General features: G+C 33.9%; 2 protein-coding genes across 2 annotated transcripts; both read left to right on the forward strand.

The window, feature by feature from the left end:
* The first annotated feature begins 7,094 nt into the window (after window positions 1–7,094).
* On the forward strand, window positions 7,095–13,303 carry LOC146747522 (uncharacterized). The gene is made up of 8 exons (XM_085497324.1): window positions 7,095–7,175; window positions 7,737–7,899; window positions 8,100–8,324; window positions 9,356–9,544; window positions 9,992–10,261; window positions 11,746–11,966; window positions 12,268–12,519; window positions 13,181–13,303. Exons 1-8 carry the CDS (start codon window positions 7,095–7,097, stop codon window positions 13,301–13,303), a joined length of 1,524 nt encoding a protein of 507 aa, XP_085353450.1.
* Window positions 13,304–17,175: 3,872 nt separating this feature from the next.
* LOC146747523 (uncharacterized) lies at window positions 17,176–18,657 on the forward strand. Its single transcript, XM_085496506.1, has 2 exons — window positions 17,176–17,226; window positions 17,776–18,657. Exons 1-2 carry the CDS (start codon window positions 17,219–17,221, stop codon window positions 18,146–18,148), a joined length of 381 nt encoding a protein of 126 aa, XP_085352632.1. The 5' UTR covers window positions 17,176–17,218; the 3' UTR covers window positions 18,149–18,657.
* The last annotated feature ends 382 nt before the right edge of the window (window positions 18,658–19,039 follow it).

The raw sequence follows: 19,039 nt of genomic DNA on the forward strand, positions 1-19,039 counted from the left end.
TATCTGTAATTATGTCAGGGCGTGTTAGACAGTAATCGGGTATCTAAATCATATCAGGATATCTGTAATTATATCAGGGCGTGTTAGACAGTAATCGGGTATCTAAGTCATATCAGGATATCCCAGATCATATCAGGGTATTTTCTATCATATCGGAGTTTGCTAGATCACGTGTTGATATATTAGATCATATAAGGATGTCTTAAATCATTTTATTATTTTTAATAGACAGACTAAGATGTCTGACAAATGCAATTACCAGAGTCGCATAATAATTGTATGGCAGAAAATAGAACATATGAAATGGTGGATTAAGCAATAGCTGTCAACGAAGAATAAGGCATTGTGGAAAATTAGGGGCGAGTCTGGTCGGAAAATATGTATATATGTCTTATTTACCCAGCGAAAAAATATAAAGTAACGTAGTTTGCTTGCAAACAACAACATATGAAAACAAACAAATAATATTTCACTTTTTCTACCGGTATAGAGTTGGGTTCTTGCCAGATATTGGTACATTCGTCATAGAACACTGTGGACTATAGAAATAAACTTAATCACTATCATATAATAGTCAATATTATTTTTTTATTACTTATAATGTGACTTTATAATGGCACATAAAATACATTATTGTTTACAATGCTTTATCCAATAAGAATATAAACACTCGTCCATCTTTTAAAAGTTCATGATTGCCTTGTCTGCTCCTGGTCCTATTTATGTAAGTTCGGTCGATACACTGATAAAAGACACTATCATAATAGTGCCCTCCGAATTCTCGGGACTTGAATCCGACCGTGACCTACTCGATATATTAAGTTTATGCATAATCAGCAATGCTTGGAAGAGTCTCGGCGCGTTGGTTGTACCAGGGAGGTAGTCTGTTGATCTGAAGAGGAGGAAGTCTGTGTTCTCGTGCGGGGACGGGTTGCGGCATGTTGTGGGGTTGATGTAAATAATCATTTTCAACCTTATTGTTACCGTCATCTTCTTGTGAGTTTCTTCTGTTAATACTGATTGTTTTAATGGAAGTTTCTCGTCCTTTTGCACGACGATATAGTGAAGCGACTTTCCTTTTCAGAGTCTTCCGTTTTTGACGCGTTTGTGGGTTGCCCGAACGGTCTGGACTTGTGTCTGGGGTTTTACTAACTGCACAGTCGTCGGACTTTTCGGGTTCATCATTTCCAATTCTGTTGATATTGATTGTCTTAACGACAGTTTCTCGACCCCTTGCACGACGATATAGAGAAGTGACTTTCCTTTTTAGAGTCTTCCGTTTTTGACGCTTATGTGAGTTGTCGGAAATGCAGTCTGGACTTGTATCTTGGGTATTGCCAATTATTGCACAGTCACCGGACTCTTGTATGTCGTTCTTTATTCTGTTGATACTAATTGTTTTAACGACAGTTTCTTGTCCTCTAGTACGACGATAGAGAGAAGTGACCCTTCTTTTTAGACTCTTCTTTTTGCGTTTTTGACGCGGTATTGGTGAGTAGTCGGAACCAGGATCGGAAACGTGACCGAAATCCCGATTTTCACAAAACGCCCGCACTGGTCTCAAAGGCATGGCAGAGGAATTGGGACGGTAAGGCTCTGGTTCAAGTTCAATTTCTTCATAACTGTCATACCTGGTTGTGATCGGCGAGGGATTTCTGGCGGTATAAACCTCTTCCGAACAGCTATCGACATCTTCTACATCTCTAGAATCAAATTCATCGATGTCAACATTTTTGTTGTCAATCACTTGAACTTTAGTCTCACGTCCTGTTATCCGACGAAACTTTGAAACCATCTTTGATTTCAAACTCTTCTTCGTCGACTTCGGGGAAGAATCGGCGCATTCCAGAGACGCGCCACGCGTACTGGAAGTCGGACTCGGACTTGTCATCTTGGGTTCACGATGTCTTACCTCACGTTCAGGACTGAGTGTACGTGCCTGACAACAAAACATGACTTCTGAATTACGTACGTTTTAGTAGCAAATGCATAGAATGACTTTTTCACGGCTCGTAACAGTTTGTCGAATGACTCTCTGTTGGACTTGATGCTTTGTTTTTCTACGTCGTCATGAGTGACGAGTGTGACGTGAAACGCGTCAGCAAGTACGTGTTCGCGGGCGCCGTCGTCGTTAGAGGACGCGCTCTATCAGAACGTCTCGAGAGGACGTCGTGAATGATATTCTTCAAGTATCGAATAGCCTTCCAATGCAAGAATGCCATGCCGACGCCAGGCTTCTTACATGTCCCCAAACTTGATGTTCGGAGTTGTTGCGTGGTTACTATTACTAGCGATACGGATTTGTTTAGGTGATGATGTTGGGGTAGGCTTCCTAGTACTTTGTAATAAGAGTTCTAAATACTAAGTACATGGGCGGTCTTAAAACTATATTTTGACTAAAACGGAAAGTCAAAAATATACACTTTTTTGTCAAAACAAGACCTTCGCGATGGGCGTCTTTCGCGGTCATTGTTATTCATCAATATATTTGTTCAAAATCTGGCTTAGCAATTAATTCCCACCACCAATTAGATACAGTGTCACAGCATTTTGGGACAATTTTACAAATTCAAAATCACTCTGGATAATCACCTTTACTTTATATGACTGTAAGCTGAGTTTAAATTTCATGTTTTTAATAGGTGTATAATATTTTAGTACATACATACATGTACACCCACAAAAAATACCCATCAAATATTAGTAACATAATTTATTACATAACCTGAACAGAAAAAAAAACATTGCTTTCCTTTGCCATAACTATGCACTGTTCCTATCTCTGTGACTTCATGCAAGAATCCTAATAAATTAGATAGTGACTATCTTCGGAGAATACTTGTGACACTCGAGTTCCATGTTGACTAAGTTCCGTTCAGTTTATTTACTTGTCAATATCTGACTGGCATATACAAAATGCGACACACAAAAAACGTCAAATAGAAAGTAAAAGTTGCCCGAGTCGAGTTAGCCATATAGTAGAAATCCGGCAGCAATCTGTCGGTCGTCGCTGCAATACGATTTCATACACAGAAAGTGAGAATCACAAATGTAGACAAATTGCATAGAAATGAACATGAAATACAGCTATCCTGGACAAATTTCGAGTCATCGATCGTCATGAGTGATGCAAGCGGTGTTTCCATCTATTTGCTTCTATAATTACGAGAAAAACGCTCACGCAAATGTTGTCGAATTCCTGAGTGTGCCGGCGTCTTTACGTACACTGGCGTGAACATTGCTACAAACATTGCTAAAAGCGACGAACAGGAAGTCTATTCTGGGCTCGTATCATTATCAAATTTTGGAGAGTTGAGAACGATTCATAAGGGAGACATTCCAATAAGGAATTGTTAAAATAAACAGTCCGACTTATACGACTTACGTCCTTGAAAATATAGTCTTATCGCCCTTGCGTTTCCGAGCGAATAAACGACGATGCCAAAAACGACCGATTTTCGCCCAATCTTCTATGCTTTTTTTGATATATTTAATTCAGTCCAACGGTTAGGATAGGCCATTTATTAGAGACGCCCGGGGAATCGAAATTTGCTCTGTAAATCACTTTGGCGACAAAAATATTAGCAATATTAGCTATTAAGGGGGTTGGGTACTGAATTTCAAAAACATTTGTTTCATATAAAAAGTAGTCAAACGTCTACATGACCTTGAACAGATGAACTATACATAATCCTAAAAAAGAGAACTTTTGGTTTCTACAAAATGCTGATAAAAGTGGCGGGGATCCGACATCCCACACTTCTAATTCTAATCCGTACATGCCAACGCCATGCGCTGGGAAGCCCCCCAAGGAAGACGACCGCCTAAAGTGTCGTTTTTCGGTTCAGGCTTATACCCGTATATTATGTCTTGTATGAATGACCATTGACGGCGTCAGAAAAAAAAGTAAAAAAAAAGTAGTATGCTTCCCAATATCACTATATAAAACAAACAAACAAACACATCATCCCCTCAGCCAAAAAAGATTCACCGAGCATATTACGCACAGAGAGCGTGAAACCCGTCCAGTCAAATCCACGCCACACGGCGTCTCCGACGTGAGCCATAAAACGGTTTTAGTTCGCCCTTTATAATTTTTTTTTAATTAAGTGAATATCACTCAAAACATCCTAGATATTTTCTGGCCAACAAAATTCCTTCATCTTTAATCATATCAATGGCAGTTGAATCAAAGGATATCGATTTAAAAAAAAATGGGGTCACCAGCTTTATATTCGAGAAAATGACGGTTGTATTTTAATGGATGGTGGCTATTTTGGCAGTAGTATAATGCTTTTACCGTAGAAAATATGCCATATCTCAAATTGTAGGCTGGTGACATATGCTGAAAAATGTATATATAGTATGAATAATGTGAATAACAAGCACTTTTTGTTGTCTCAATTATTTCAAAAATCTGGGTTTTGAAAAGCGGCAAAAATGAAATTTGTATTTATAAATTATTCCAAAAATAGCAATTTTTAAAAAATATTAGGACAAGTTGCTGAAAATAACTTCATGATTTTACACATGACACGCGCAGATTTCCCGCAAAAAATAAAAACAAATCAATTGACAACCCCAGTCCACGTAAATAGGAGCGCGCCCCTTGCCGAATTTCTAGATCCGCCAGTGAATAGTACTACCTGTACTTTCATTTTTTTTTAATTTAGTCAATATCAAGTGTTAGCAAATATGTTGGAATCTGTTGCGTTCGTGGCAGTAAATCGGTCAACGACATTACAGATAATAAAATGTCTTCTTTGGATTTGAATGGACATCATAATTATAATAAATATTTGTATAAATGTCCATAAAACAAATTCACGCCGCATGAAAACGGTGTAGAAACTTGTTGTTTCAGTTCGAATTGTGAAATTTATAAATATTTATACAGATAAAGGAAATGCCTTTGTTTCGCCGAGAGTAATAACAGTTTATTGTTATCAAATGACGCCCATTGCTCTTACTACAAGGAAAATCATATCGACGCAATATTTAAAGTTACATTCCCATTGTGTATCATAATCAAACCACTTAATTTTATTTTAGGAGTGGCTTCAAAATTCGATTTCAGGATTCTGCTAGATAAGATTTTTCATGAACTGCATTTGCAAAATCCAAACCCATTTCTGTCTGCATATAAAATGGGAATATAATGGCAAGTCCCTTCGCGCATGCGCATTGTACTAGCGTTGTAGATACAATGTGTTCTTGGTTGGTTGTTGGCTGAATGAAAACACAAACAGATATTACAAGGAATTCCACACGACGGAGAGAAACTGGACACTCGAGGTGAGTTAGGCACGTATCGTCATTGCAACAGTACCCTGCAAACTGCGTGACTGCAGCAACGATCAATAAACTGAGCTGTAGAAATCTCGCCATTTTGAAATCAAACCGAATTCTGCTTGTTTTTATCTTCCGTCTGATTGACTAAAATCACCCCAGGTAGAACACCAACAAATGACTTGGATAGATATTCGTTCTGTTTCGCTAATAAAGGAAAGGTTTTTGAGGGAATACAATGGATAACAGTTCTATTGTATACTTAAAAAAGTGATTTTCGCGTATCGTTTATGCCCATTCAACAATTCCGGTTTAGTTGTAAGGGACCGACCATTAAATTTCGAAGGGGGGAATTTTATTCACTGGTCTTTTTTAACCGATTTTCTTATTATGATTCATATGTGGTCCATTAGAAACTCTGCAGGTGGATATTCAAAATTACAGCAAATTCATCATGATAAAAAATAGTGCAAAACTAATTGAAGGAAAACAATACTTTGTATAGAATTTCTGTCAATGTTATTGGCAGTGTTTGTAATGTTTCACCATGTACATCTTTATGTACAAATTTTAACCATAATTAATTACTAAGAAATAACACAGTATGACATCCGTGATTATCTATTTAGTTCAGAGTTTAATTAATTTTAATAAATAAAATTTTAGATGATTTGTTTACTATCTTAGATCACTGTTCAAATATGTCTAATTTGCATATTGTATTTACTTTTCCCCTATGAAATTCAGGACACAAAAATGCTATAATGTAATTGTATTGTTAACAGACCCAGTTTTGGCAGCTTTTAGTAGAAATTACTAGAATGTGTGGTCACATATTTTAGAGCAGTGACAATATTTCTTGTGAAGATCTGTCCATTTTTTAACCGTTCTGGTTTGTTCACTGTCAACCTGTGTTTTTTTGAGAAAAAACTGTTCAAAAAAAGCTCAAAATGTTACATAGCAATAAGCAATAGTGATGAAAACATATTTCATCAATAAAACACCAGTAAAATAATTAAAATTTGTTTTTTTATTCACGAGAAATTTTGAATAGAGTATATTCAAATACAAAATTAATGGAATTAAAAGGAATATTTCTCAAAGTGCCAAAATGTATATGTATATAAATTGTATACCAAGTTGTCTAAAACATTTACAGCTGATATATAAATTCATTCTCTATTATTTTTTTTTTTTTAAGAAATGATTTACAGTGATGCTGACGTGCATATGTGTTGGGAATTGGAAAACCGCTTTGATTGGTCACTTTTACCCCGGAAAATATGTGAGGTAATGATGAGTAATTGTGTATTTGTGAAACAATCAAGCTATACTACTTGGCTATGTTTTTTTAGATAGAATTTTTTCTCATTATTTGGTAATAGTTTAAACAGTAAGTGAGTGTGTGGATATGGTATACATGTATTAAGATGCACATTTAAAATAAACTGTATCCTTGAGGAACCGTTATTTGCATTTTTTTTGGACATCGCTAGTACAATTTCAGTGTAATGCCTAAGATGGCAATTAGTTGGCTTTGCCTTTTCATGAAAACTTACAATTTTCAAAGTGAGTATTATTGTCATCAATATTTTCAACTTAATATATATAATATATAGCAAAGTATACTGGACAAGCTAGCTTCATACAAGTTATTTTCAGACTGTACTGTAATTTAATGGTAAAAATAGTCTGAAATGATGTGTATATCTTTCATTACAAATAGTTGTTGACAGAATATAAATCATTTTATTCCGTTCAACATTTATGTTAATATCTGATTTTAATATTAAATGTCCATTAGTATGAGGTTATTACGAGGATACCAAAAAGTATGCACGAAGAACAGTACAGAGGGAGTATCGATCGACGGACATGCAGCAAAGGTGCAACGACATACTGTCTGAGTGCATACTTTGCAGTATCCTCGCAATAACCTTATTATTATACATCTTTTCCTCCCAATGATACATCATGGGAATGCCAAAATCCAAAAAGTTTGGAACAGAATCAGCCAACTTCTTTGTGTGGAGTCTGGTCAAACTCTGGTGGCAGCCATGTTTGTTTTGATTATTAGAGGAAGCTTACACATGTAATCATTCCATATTTGGAATTAACATTCCTTAATATGGTAGAATGAAAATACCCCATAAAATACCGCAAAATTCTGGCACGCTGTAACTTATGGCATTACAGTGACAGATGTATAATAATAAGAAAAAATACACGTCAATTGTTGCAATTGCTCAGGAATTAATAAACTTTGCATCAATTGTTGAATTGTATCTGGGATTTATGTTATATATCTCTACGTAACAGATACACTGACTTGGCCCTTTTCTTTGATGATAAATTAATGTTTGAAGTTGATGCTTTATTCAAAGTACTCTGTTTCTGAACTATTTGACTGAGACAATACTATTTGATTCCTTTGTGTTTTACAACAGAGCTGTGAAGTGTTAGGACGCCTGCACAGTGCACCCCCTATCGCAATCCTGGAATGTGCACTGGCTATTCTGTCTTACTGCATGCAGCCTACTGATGTACATATTCCAAATTCTTATTGGACGGAGCCTGTTGTAATATGGAGCTTCTTAGGAATGCCTACTGGTAGGTTGAAGACTCTAAAGACTATAGTCACTGGATGAAATTATACCTATAGTGCCCTGGCTGGTTATAATAATTTTTCCTATAATTTTTTTCTCTGAAAATAAATCTTCAAAAATATATACGATAAGTGTTCTCATTAACCAAGATAGGCATCATGCACACTAACACATACATGACGCTTGTTTTACTTTTGTACTTAGGAAGCAGTAAGTCATCGATATACAAGTATCTGTTGAAATTGACAGCAGCTATTCAAAAGGAGTTGGATGTACGTTCTCCATATGCGTCATCATGGACTTTAAATGAAGCAGCTTTAGAGAAAATGAGAGCTGTTTTGTTGTTGGATCACCAAAAAGCGACAGTGTCTAGCGAGGTTTCTCAAAGTCAAACTCTGAACCAGCCTGGCCCATACAGTGGTGCGCAAGGTATGTTAGTTCCCTTTCAGTTTGCTCTCATTTACTAACCTTGTATATGTATTGAAGTTTGATCTGGGTTTATATTGGTAAATTATTAGTTGAAATTTAATTGCAATCAGCTAATTGCAGAGTGGAAATAAATTGAACTGTAGCGCCCAGGAAAATGACTGGCAGTGTCGGAAGGGATGGCAGTAAAAAAAAAACCACTGTGACAGTGTACTGTCATGCTGTTTGTATCCTGGGGAAAAAACTATTAGTTAGATATTTGTGTCATGTCTGTTATATAAAGACACTTAAAGCTATGGTTTGGGGGAAAAAAATTGAAAATTGTTTCTTTTAGTGGTAGTCGTAATAGTATATAACATGTGAGTAATGGTAGTAAAAATTTAAAATTTCAATAAAATAAATCTCAACAACAAATTTGGATTAATCCCTGTCAATTCCTTTAGGCTAATATTTGTGAATTTGTTTTGAATCTAGACAGCAACACCTCCTAGACATGGATGTTACCTAATACCTTTCAAAATTCTTAGATTTGTTACCATTTCCATTCTTTATCATTGCCTTTTCCATATGTATTTGCTTTGTCACTTTTCACGTTTTTTGTTTTGTTTTTTTGTATTGTAAGTGATAAAATAAAATAAATAAATAAGTAAGGTTGGTCAATACAGTGTCATTAAAGTTTTCGTTTTTTTTGTATATTTTTTGAAGATTCTTTATTGCCATACAGGGTCATATGTAAAAAGAATGAAATTTGAAACTCTGTGCCTGAAACTATATTTATAAAAAAATAAAAAGGCAGGGGTATAAGTCTATTTGTACAGATACAAGTAGTTTGCTTTATGCAATTATGTGGATGATAAAACATATTCTCATGTGTGAACTCCTGCAAGTTCACTTCCATCAAACTATATTGAGCTACCTAACATGTATCTTTTTGTGACTTGTCAGTTCCATTTTCAGCATTACAAAAAAAAGTTATTCTAAAATATTTCATATATGAATTTACAGTTTTATAATTTTGACTGTTGTGTCTGTAGTGTCCAGCTTTGATCTTGAGATGATATGCTTACCTCTGGTGGGTTTCAGTGAGCCACTCACAAATAAGGCATTGATAAAAGACGTGAGAAGTCACACCTTATATCTGGCTCCAGTATACGGTGACTATGATAGCTTGAAAATACAGCCAGGTGAAGATTTGATATCAGACTTCATGCTCAAAACGTTAGGTATGACTTTATTTAAAATGGAGGGTTGTCATCTGCGCATAACGCGACAATAGCGCAAAGGCTAATGGGTAGATAGTAAACAACGACAAGCTACGGCAGTCCACGGCATGCGCAGATGACGGGCCTCCCACTTTGAATTATTTACCTGTATGCGGTTATCAAACATAGATTTTTATATTTCTAGTAGTGTGTGTTTCTCGTATCATTCCATGTAATCTATGTTATCTTCGGTGCATGTCCCCATAGTTTCATCTACTTGTATAAACCTACCTAAGTAAGTGCTTCTGAGTTTTGAGCATCAAAATTGTGTTACACACTATAGTTGCTGGTTTTGTTCAATATTTTTGTCATCAAATTTTGATTTCTAAATTCAATACTTTGTTGGAAAAATAACTAACTCACTTGGAGATGGCTGAGTAAAAAAAATATTTTAATTTTTTTAAATAGCAATAGTTGGTGCTAATTTGTGGATAGAACGACAGAACGATGATGATGAAGCTCTGAGTCAATCAAATGCTGTGAGGGATAAGTTACTGAAAGGGGATGATAGCTATCTGTTATTTGAAACAGAAACTGCAAACAAATCACAAAGCAATAAAAGAAGGAGCATACCCATAGAATATACCATTGATGAAGAAAGTGGAATGTTCAAAAACATATTCAACTACTTCCAACATGAGTTGAAGTATTTTTCACACAGGGATAGTCTTCTTTCTTGTAAGTATTTTTTTAAACTTAACTTTTGAAATGACTTACTACCAGTATTTATAATTGTTGATTGGAGTTGATGTTGTATATATTTCTTTTTTTTAGGAGATTGTTTTACTTTGCAGGAAATAGAGCGGGTAACATTTCTGTTGTTGTTGTTTCTGTTATGGTTGTTGTTGCTGATACTTCTTGAGTGTGATTACTTTGATATGAACATTTTCAGACTTGATGTACCATTGATCAGTGTAAAGTTGCATTGCCACTTTGCAAATATGTAAAACATCACTCCCAGAACAAGTTGAAAAAATAAAATGCGTAATAATAATGATGTGTTAGCTAATAATATATGATATATTAAAAGTAGATGTCTTGCCCCATCTTTTCCACCTATTTCATTTTGGGAGTGCTGGAGGGTATTAGTTAACAAAATTAATTAACAAAGTGTCTAATGTTTACAAATCTAGATTAATTTAGGAGGTTTGCTTGAATTCATAGTCTCAGCTAATTTTACTAATCAACAATTTAACGTTAGATGGTGTATATTGATCAGAAGATGGTATTTCATAGATCTGCAAAGTGAGAATGTAACTGTAAATTTAGGTAGAAGCCTACTTATTTTTAGGTTGATCAAAAATCATATGAAAATGTGTGTTTTGACTGTATGATACACGATTGCGCCACTTTCGACACAGCAGACGAATTATTTAATCGTATAAGCATTTTTTGATATCATGACACAAAAAATTCCTGACATATGCATTTTATATTTTCTGGACATGTACGAACTGGCAAGATGTAGATTGATCGTATTTGCCACAACAAATTCAATTTCTTCGCAAGTCATAGTTCTGCTGATCCCGCGAAATAGTCTCCACTGGTTTTCTATATTTTCTATTTGACTGCCAAAAACAATGGACGTTGTTTCCTTGGTTCTAGGCAATATATACCAGTAATAGTTTTCTTTGTTTTTTTTTGGTTGTAGTGACTGTATTCATTGTGTTGATAATGTAAACAATCAACGCATCCAGGAGGTCATCCTATTTAGAATAAATTTGCATATATTATGTTAATGTAACTTATTTCGAGATGTCAGCATCAACTATGAATTATTCATATCAACTAGAAACCTACAGACAGGGCCAGTCTGTCGGGACTAAAGTTGAAATGCTTTGCATTTCCCATCAAATGCCTTTAGTGTTTGAATGTCTATTAAAGATACATAATTACATTATGCCCGATGACTGTCGACAGTCTACATGTGAAAGTGTAAAAATACAAACATTTTCCTAATATATAGAGAAAAAACATTATAAACCAATTATCTTGGAAGCTTAATATTCTTAGTATTAATGTTTGGTTTGTTCTATATAACGAATTGCATGCAAGATATTAGGAAAAAAAGTATTTTTACTGAATTTTATTTTTGCAGATTTATCCCTTCAGTGTTTACAATGATCTCTCAGCCTCTGTTTTGATTCATTTTATTTGTTCAGCTCTACTCACAAAAGCCAAAGGTCAAGTTTTACGATTGGCTGCACCAATTCATATTCTAGTCGATGCGGCATCATCTGTTGTTAATGAAGATTACATACCAACAAATGTCATATCTGAAAGATCCATTGCTGTGGCCCATGCTCTGGTGAAATTAAGCATTGCCCAGACTGCCTTCCTCAGTGGTAGGAAAATAAACTGTGACTCCTTAGAGCTCATTAAGGTAAATGTGGGAACTGGCCACTGGTGATATATAACGTCAACCTGGATTGAATGATACATACTTTCATTGAGCTGCCCACTAAACCACTGTTCATGATCCTTCAATAAAAATATTTACAGGCTGTTAGATGATATGCACTGAACAAATTAATGCCTAGCATTCTATGAACAGAAACACAAAAGTTTTAAGCCAAGAAAAAAATACTTTGTGTTTGTGTTTTCAACAACAGTGCATACATTTTGCTTTATTTTTGTTTGCCCTATTAAATGAAACAAGTTTTTCTTTTTTAATTATTTGCCAGGATACTATTGAGCTTGAGGAGAGTGTTACCATAGAGACACCAAAAAGTACAACCAAAAATCCATTTAAAAGCGAGATTGTGATTCTAACATCACCAGGCAGAATCGTCAGTGGCAGTCAGTTACTTGAGAAGAAAAGATTTGTTGGTAGAGATGGACTCAAACCGAAGGAGATTTTGACAGCATGTGTTTACTCACTGGAGGATGATGGTCTAGGCACTGTGGAGAATATTCGCAGCGGCAATGGGAAAACGGCAAGTTTGTTTGGTTATTAATATTATATTGCATTATTATAGTGTAAAATCTAATATATCATTTACACAAGACTTGAGCCTTCGGCATCGATAAACCCTTTGGGTTGAACTCTGATAGAACTGAACTCTGATAGAACTGAGCCCTGACATGACCTAACTGTGTGAACAATAACCTCATGAAAAGGGCATTATTCTAGCTCAGCTTTAAATAAAACAAGACAAACTTCTGGTCGTGTTCGTACAAACACACAAGAGTTAATTGTGTGTTAATTGCAATTATTAGTTCAGTTCTGATAAAATGTTGTCGTGTGAACCTAAGCATATGGACACAGAACAGTGTAAATGCTCATTGCATCAGATTCGTCAATCAATCAATCACTTTCACCAAATAATTGTAAAAAAGTACTATCAGTAAATTGTTGTACGCTGAAAAAATGTGGTGAATGATCTAGTGAAGTATACCACCCTGTTTGATCCTTGACTCGAATGCTATTGACTCTGAAACACAAAGTGTCACAACAAACTCCTTACACAAATGGCATATCTAAAATACCTCAAGGTCAAATAAAGCGGTGAAGAATACATGGCTAGGAATGAACTATATCATTAACAAAATCACAGGTGTTTCTTGTATTTTAATTATTTATGTATGATTGCATAGGTTCTGTATTTTATGAAGACAAACATAGATGAACAAGAGTGTAAGGATCATCTAATCATGAAACTTGGTTCATATGGTATTGATATCTCAACTTACAATAGGAAATATTATATGACAAAGTAAGTCCTCATTCACATACACTCGGTTCATATGGTATTGATATTTCAACTTACAATAGGAAATATTATATGACAAAGTAAGTCCTCATTCACATACACTTGGTTCATATGGTATTGATATTTCAACATACAATAGGAAATATTATATGACAAAGTAAGTCCTCATTCACATACACTCGGTTCATATGGTATTGATATCTCGACTTACAATAAGAAATATTATATGACAAAGTAAGTCCTCATTCACATACACTTGGTTCATATGGTATTGATATTTCAACATACAATAGGAAATATTATATGACAAAGTAAGTCCTCATTCACATACACTTGGTTCATATGGTATTGATATCTCAACTTACAATAGGAAATATTATATGACAAAGTAAGTCCTCATTCACATACACTTGGTTCATATGGTATTGATATTTCAACATACAATAGGAAATATTATATGACAAAGTAAGTCCTCATTCACATACACTTGGTTCATATGGTATTGATATCTCAACTTACAATAGGAAATATTATATGACAAAGTATGTCCTCATTCACATACACTTGGTTCATATGGTATTGATATCTCGACTTACAATAGGAAATATTATATGACAAAGTAAGTCCTCATTCACATACACTTGGTTCATATGGTATTGATATCTCAACATACAATAGGAAATATTATATGACAAAGTAAGTCCTCATTCACATACACTTGGTTCATATGGTATTGATATCTCAACTTACAATAGGAAATATTATATGACAAAGTAAGTCCTCATTCACATACACTCAGTTCATATGGTGTTGATATTTCAACTTACAATAGGAAATATTATATGACAAAGTAAGTCCTCATTCACATACACTTGGTTCATATGGTATTGATATTTCAACATACAATAGGAAATATTATATGACAAAGTAAGTCCTCATTCACATACACTTGGTTCATATGGTATTGATATCTCAACTTACAATAGGAAATAGTATATGACAAAGTAAGTCCTCATTCACATACACTTGGTTCATATGGTATTGATATCTCAACTTACAATAGGAAATATTATATGACAAAGTAAGTCCTCATTCACATACACTTGGTTCATATGGTATTGATATTTCAACATACAATAGGAAATATTATATGACAAAGTAAGTCCTCATTCACATACACTTGGTTCATATGGTATTGATATCTCAACTTACAATAGGAAATATTATATGACAAAGTAAGTCCTCATTCACATACACTCGGTTCATATGGTATTGATATCTCAACTTACATTAGGAAATATTATATGACAAAGTAAGTCCTCATTCACATACACTTGGTTCATATGGTATTGATATCTCAACTTACAATAGGAAATATTATATGACAAAGTAAGTTCTCATTCACATACACTTGGTTCATATGGTATTGATATCTCAACTTACAATAGGAAATATTATATGACAAAGTAAGTCCTCATTCACATACACTTGGTTCATATGGTATTGATATCTCAACTTACAATAGGAAATATTATATGACAAAGTAAGTTCTCATTCACATACACTTGGTTCATATGGTATTGATATCTCAACTTACAATAGGAAATATTATATGACAAAGTAAGTCCTCATTCACATACACTTGGTTCATATGGTATTGATATTTCAACATACAATAGGAAATATTATATGACAAAGTAAGTTCTCATTCACATACACTTGGTTCATATGGTATTGATATTTCAACATACAATAGGAAATATTATATGACAAAGTAAGTTCTCATTCACATACACTTGGTTCATATGGTATTGATATCTCAACTTACAATAGGAAATATTATATGACAAAGTAAGTCCTCATTCACATACACTTGGTTCATATGGTATTGATATCTCAACTTACAATAGGAAATATTATATGACAAAGTAAGTCCTCATTCACATACACTTGGTTCATATGGTATTGATATCTCAACTTACAATAGGAAATATTATATGACAAAGTAAGTTCTCATTCACATACACTTGGTTCATATGGTATTGATATCTCAACTTACAATAGGAAATATTATATGACAAAGTAAGTCCTCATTCACATACACTTGGTTCATATGGTATTGATATTTCAACATACAATAGGAAATATTATATGACAAAGTAAGTTCTCATTCACATACACTTGGTTCATATGGTATTGATATTTCAACATGCAATAGGAAATATTATATGACAAAGTAAGTTCTCATTCACATACACTTGGTTCATATGGTATTGATATCTCAACTTACAATAGGAAATATTATATGACAAAGTATGTCCTCATTCACATACACTTGGTTCATATGGTATTGATATCTCAACTTACAATAGGAAATATTATATGACAAAGTAAGTCCTCATTCACATACACTCAGTTCATATGGTATTGATATCTCAACTTACATTAGGAAATATTATATGACAAAGTAAGTCCTCATTCACATACACTTGGTTCATATGGTATTGATATTTCAACATACAATAGGAAATATTATATGACAAAGTAAGTCCTCATTCACATACACTCAGTTCATATGGTATTGATATCTCAACTTACATTAGGAAATATTATATGACAAAGTAAGTCCTCATTCACATACACTCAGTTCATATGGTATTGATATCTCAACTTACTATAGGAAATATTATATGACAAAGTAAGTCCTCATTCACATACACTTGGTTCATATGGTATTGATATCTCAACTTACAATAGGAAATATTATATGACAAAGTAAGTCCTCATTCACATACACTTGGTTCATATGGTATTGATATTTCAACTTACAATAGGAAATATTATATGACAAAGTAAGTCCTCATTCACATACACTCGGTTCATATGGTATTGATATCTCAACATACAATAGGAAATATTATATGACAAAGTAAGTCCTCATTCACATACACTTGGTTCATATGGTATTGATATTTCAACTTACAATAGGAAATATTATATGACAAAGTAAGTCCTCATTCACATACACTTGGTTCATATGGTATTGATATCTCAACTTACAATAGGAAATATTATATGACAAAGTAAGTCCTCATTCACATACACTCAGTTCATATGGTATTGATATTTCAACTTACAATAGGAAATATTATATGACAAAGTAAGTCCTCATTCACATACACTTGGTTCATATGGTATTGATATTTCAACTTACAATAGGAAATATTATATGACAAAGTAAGTCCTCATTCACATACACTTGGTTCATATGGTATTGATATCTCAACTTACAATAGGAAATATTATATGACAAAGTAAGTCCTCATTCACATACACTCAGTTCATATGGTATTGATATCTCAACTTACTATAGGAAATATTATATGACAAAGTAAGTCCTCATTCACATACACTTGGTTCATATGGTATTGATATCTCAACTTACAATAGGAAATATTATATGACAAAGTAAGTCCTCATTCACATACACTCAGTTCATATGGTATTGATATCTCAACTTACTATAGGAAATATTATATGACAAAGTAAGTCCTCATTCACATACACTTGGTTCATATGGTATTGATATCTCAACTTACATTAGGAAATATTATATGACAAAGTAAGTCCTCATTCACATACACTTGGTTCATATGGTATTGATATCTCAACTTACAATAGGAAATATTATATGACAAAGTAAGTCCTCATTCACATACACTCAGTTCATATGGTATTGATATCTCAACTTACTATAGGAAATATTATATGACAAAGTAAGTCCTCATTCACATACACTTGGTTCATATGGTATTGATATCTCAACTTACTATAGGAAATATTATATGACAAAGTAAGTCCTCATTCACATACACTTGGTTCATATGGTATTGATATCTCAACTTACAATAGGAAATATTATATGACAAAGTAAGTTCTCATTCACATACACTTGGTTCATATGGTATTGATATCTCAACTTAAAATAGGAAATATTACTGTGAAATCCTTTATTTTCGCTTGGAATTAATTTTCTCTATTTCGCTGAAGGAATGATTCAGTGAAAATGAAATCCAGCGAATATACTTTTTTTCCTATATTTTACATTCAGCTCATCGAAAATCAGTGAAAATAAATTCCATACAAAACACCCAAAAAGTCTTTTCAGCAAAAATTAATTCCAGCTAAAATAAAGTATTTTACAGTACATGTGTATATAACAAAGTAAGTCTTCATTCACATACACTTAGTTCTTATAGTATTGATATCTCAACTTACACAATTAAGCTCCATTGTGAATCCCAAATTATTGCTAGTGGGCCTCTATCCACAATAATGCTTTGAAAAGAACTCTGCCCGGATTAAAGATTCAGTTGATGGTACTCTATAGTTTGTTTGAATATTGTTTACCGGGGTATTCATCAAATTTTTTGACATCCATTGGCATGACATCTAAATGTTGTATATTGTTTTAATCAGTGCTGAATCTGCCAAGATTGAAGAGGAATACGAAAGATTAAAAGCTGGACACAATGCTAAGGTTACACATGATGCAGCAATGGAGAACTTAAACATGTACCATTGGGAACATTTACCAAACAGTGATGTTGTGAAATATGGTGGAGCAAACACAAACAGTGAAGCTATCCGGCCGGCAGAGACTGGCAGTGCCAGGAAACGGAAAAGATACCAACCAGCCATGCACCACCAACAGATACCGTACAACAATCTGGATGGTAGTGGTGTTTCACTGTACGCTACTCAGCAATTGACGGCTCCTTCAATTGAACCAAGTCATGTTATGGATGCAAACAATAAGATAAAACAAGAAAATATTAATCATTGGGAGTGACATACATAGAATTGAATGTACAACTAGAATGACAATATTTTATGACTTGTCTGTGTCTGTCGATCCAGAAATCTGAAGTATGTGCCTGTATCACAACATATGTGGTCTGCATGCAATAATGTACTGAATCAAAGGAATAGAACAGTTTGAATGACGTAACACTATACAGTTAGCAATATATGGTGAAATAAGTGAACCAGGTTGTTTTTCTGAGGTGACAGAAATGTGCATGGAAAATTAAAATTGCTGGTTTGCACTATTATTTTTATGTGATCGTGAAACAAAAAAATGGGCAGATTTAAAAGGCCATATATCCTCTATGTGCCGGCCTTGAATTTGAATTGGTCAATGGCATTTCTGAGAAAATGGTCTTGAAAGAATGGAATCTTCATTATATATTTTTATTTCCATGTTGCCTGTAATGATTATGAAGGGGCAAGCTAAAACAAAGTGTAGGTGACTGTTGTTGCCATGGTTATGATATTAAACTCATGTATTTTTTAGCTGAATATTTTCAAACTTTGACATATTGATAATCAGTGTCATGATAAACTGAATTTTTCTTGCATGTATATATTTTTAGTATGTGCTTTAAATTGTGACTCGAAAATCAGCAATGTCTTTTTACAAACAACTACCAAACACAAAATGAAAGGTCCAAAATTCCACAAAACTGAACTTCAAAGCTGTTACCTCACTTCTGAGAATCCCTTTTAATTAGTTTTTCAATCATTTCAATATTTTTGCATTTTGTGGAAATGTGTCAATTATTACTGGGGTTATATTGTGAGAACAATTTTCAACAATTTGAGTGACCAGGTCACATACGAATTATTGTGAAATTTGGTCACTGGCATTCCTAAAACAGTTCCCATTCTTGTATGACATTCG

The sequence above is a fragment of the Saccoglossus kowalevskii genome, chromosome 3 (genome assembly GCF_978046115.1).
Source record: "Saccoglossus kowalevskii chromosome 3, keSacKowa6.1, whole genome shotgun sequence".
In the NCBI taxonomy this organism is placed as follows: domain Eukaryota; kingdom Metazoa; phylum Hemichordata; class Enteropneusta; family Harrimaniidae; genus Saccoglossus; species Saccoglossus kowalevskii.

Bases quoted from the DNA above. Each gene is read 5' to 3' on its own strand.
- LOC146747522 (XM_085497324.1), top strand. From the start codon at position 7,095: ATGAGGTTATTACGAGGATACCAAAAAGTATGCACGAAGAACAGTACA. The intron at 7,900-8,099 runs GTAGGTTGAAGA...TTTTGTACTTAG, and splicing joins CTTCTTAGGAATGCCTACTG to GAAGCAGTAAGTCATCGATA. The intron at 9,545-9,991 runs GTATGACTTTAT...TTTTTTAAATAG, and splicing joins CTTCATGCTCAAAACGTTAG to CAATAGTTGGTGCTAATTTG.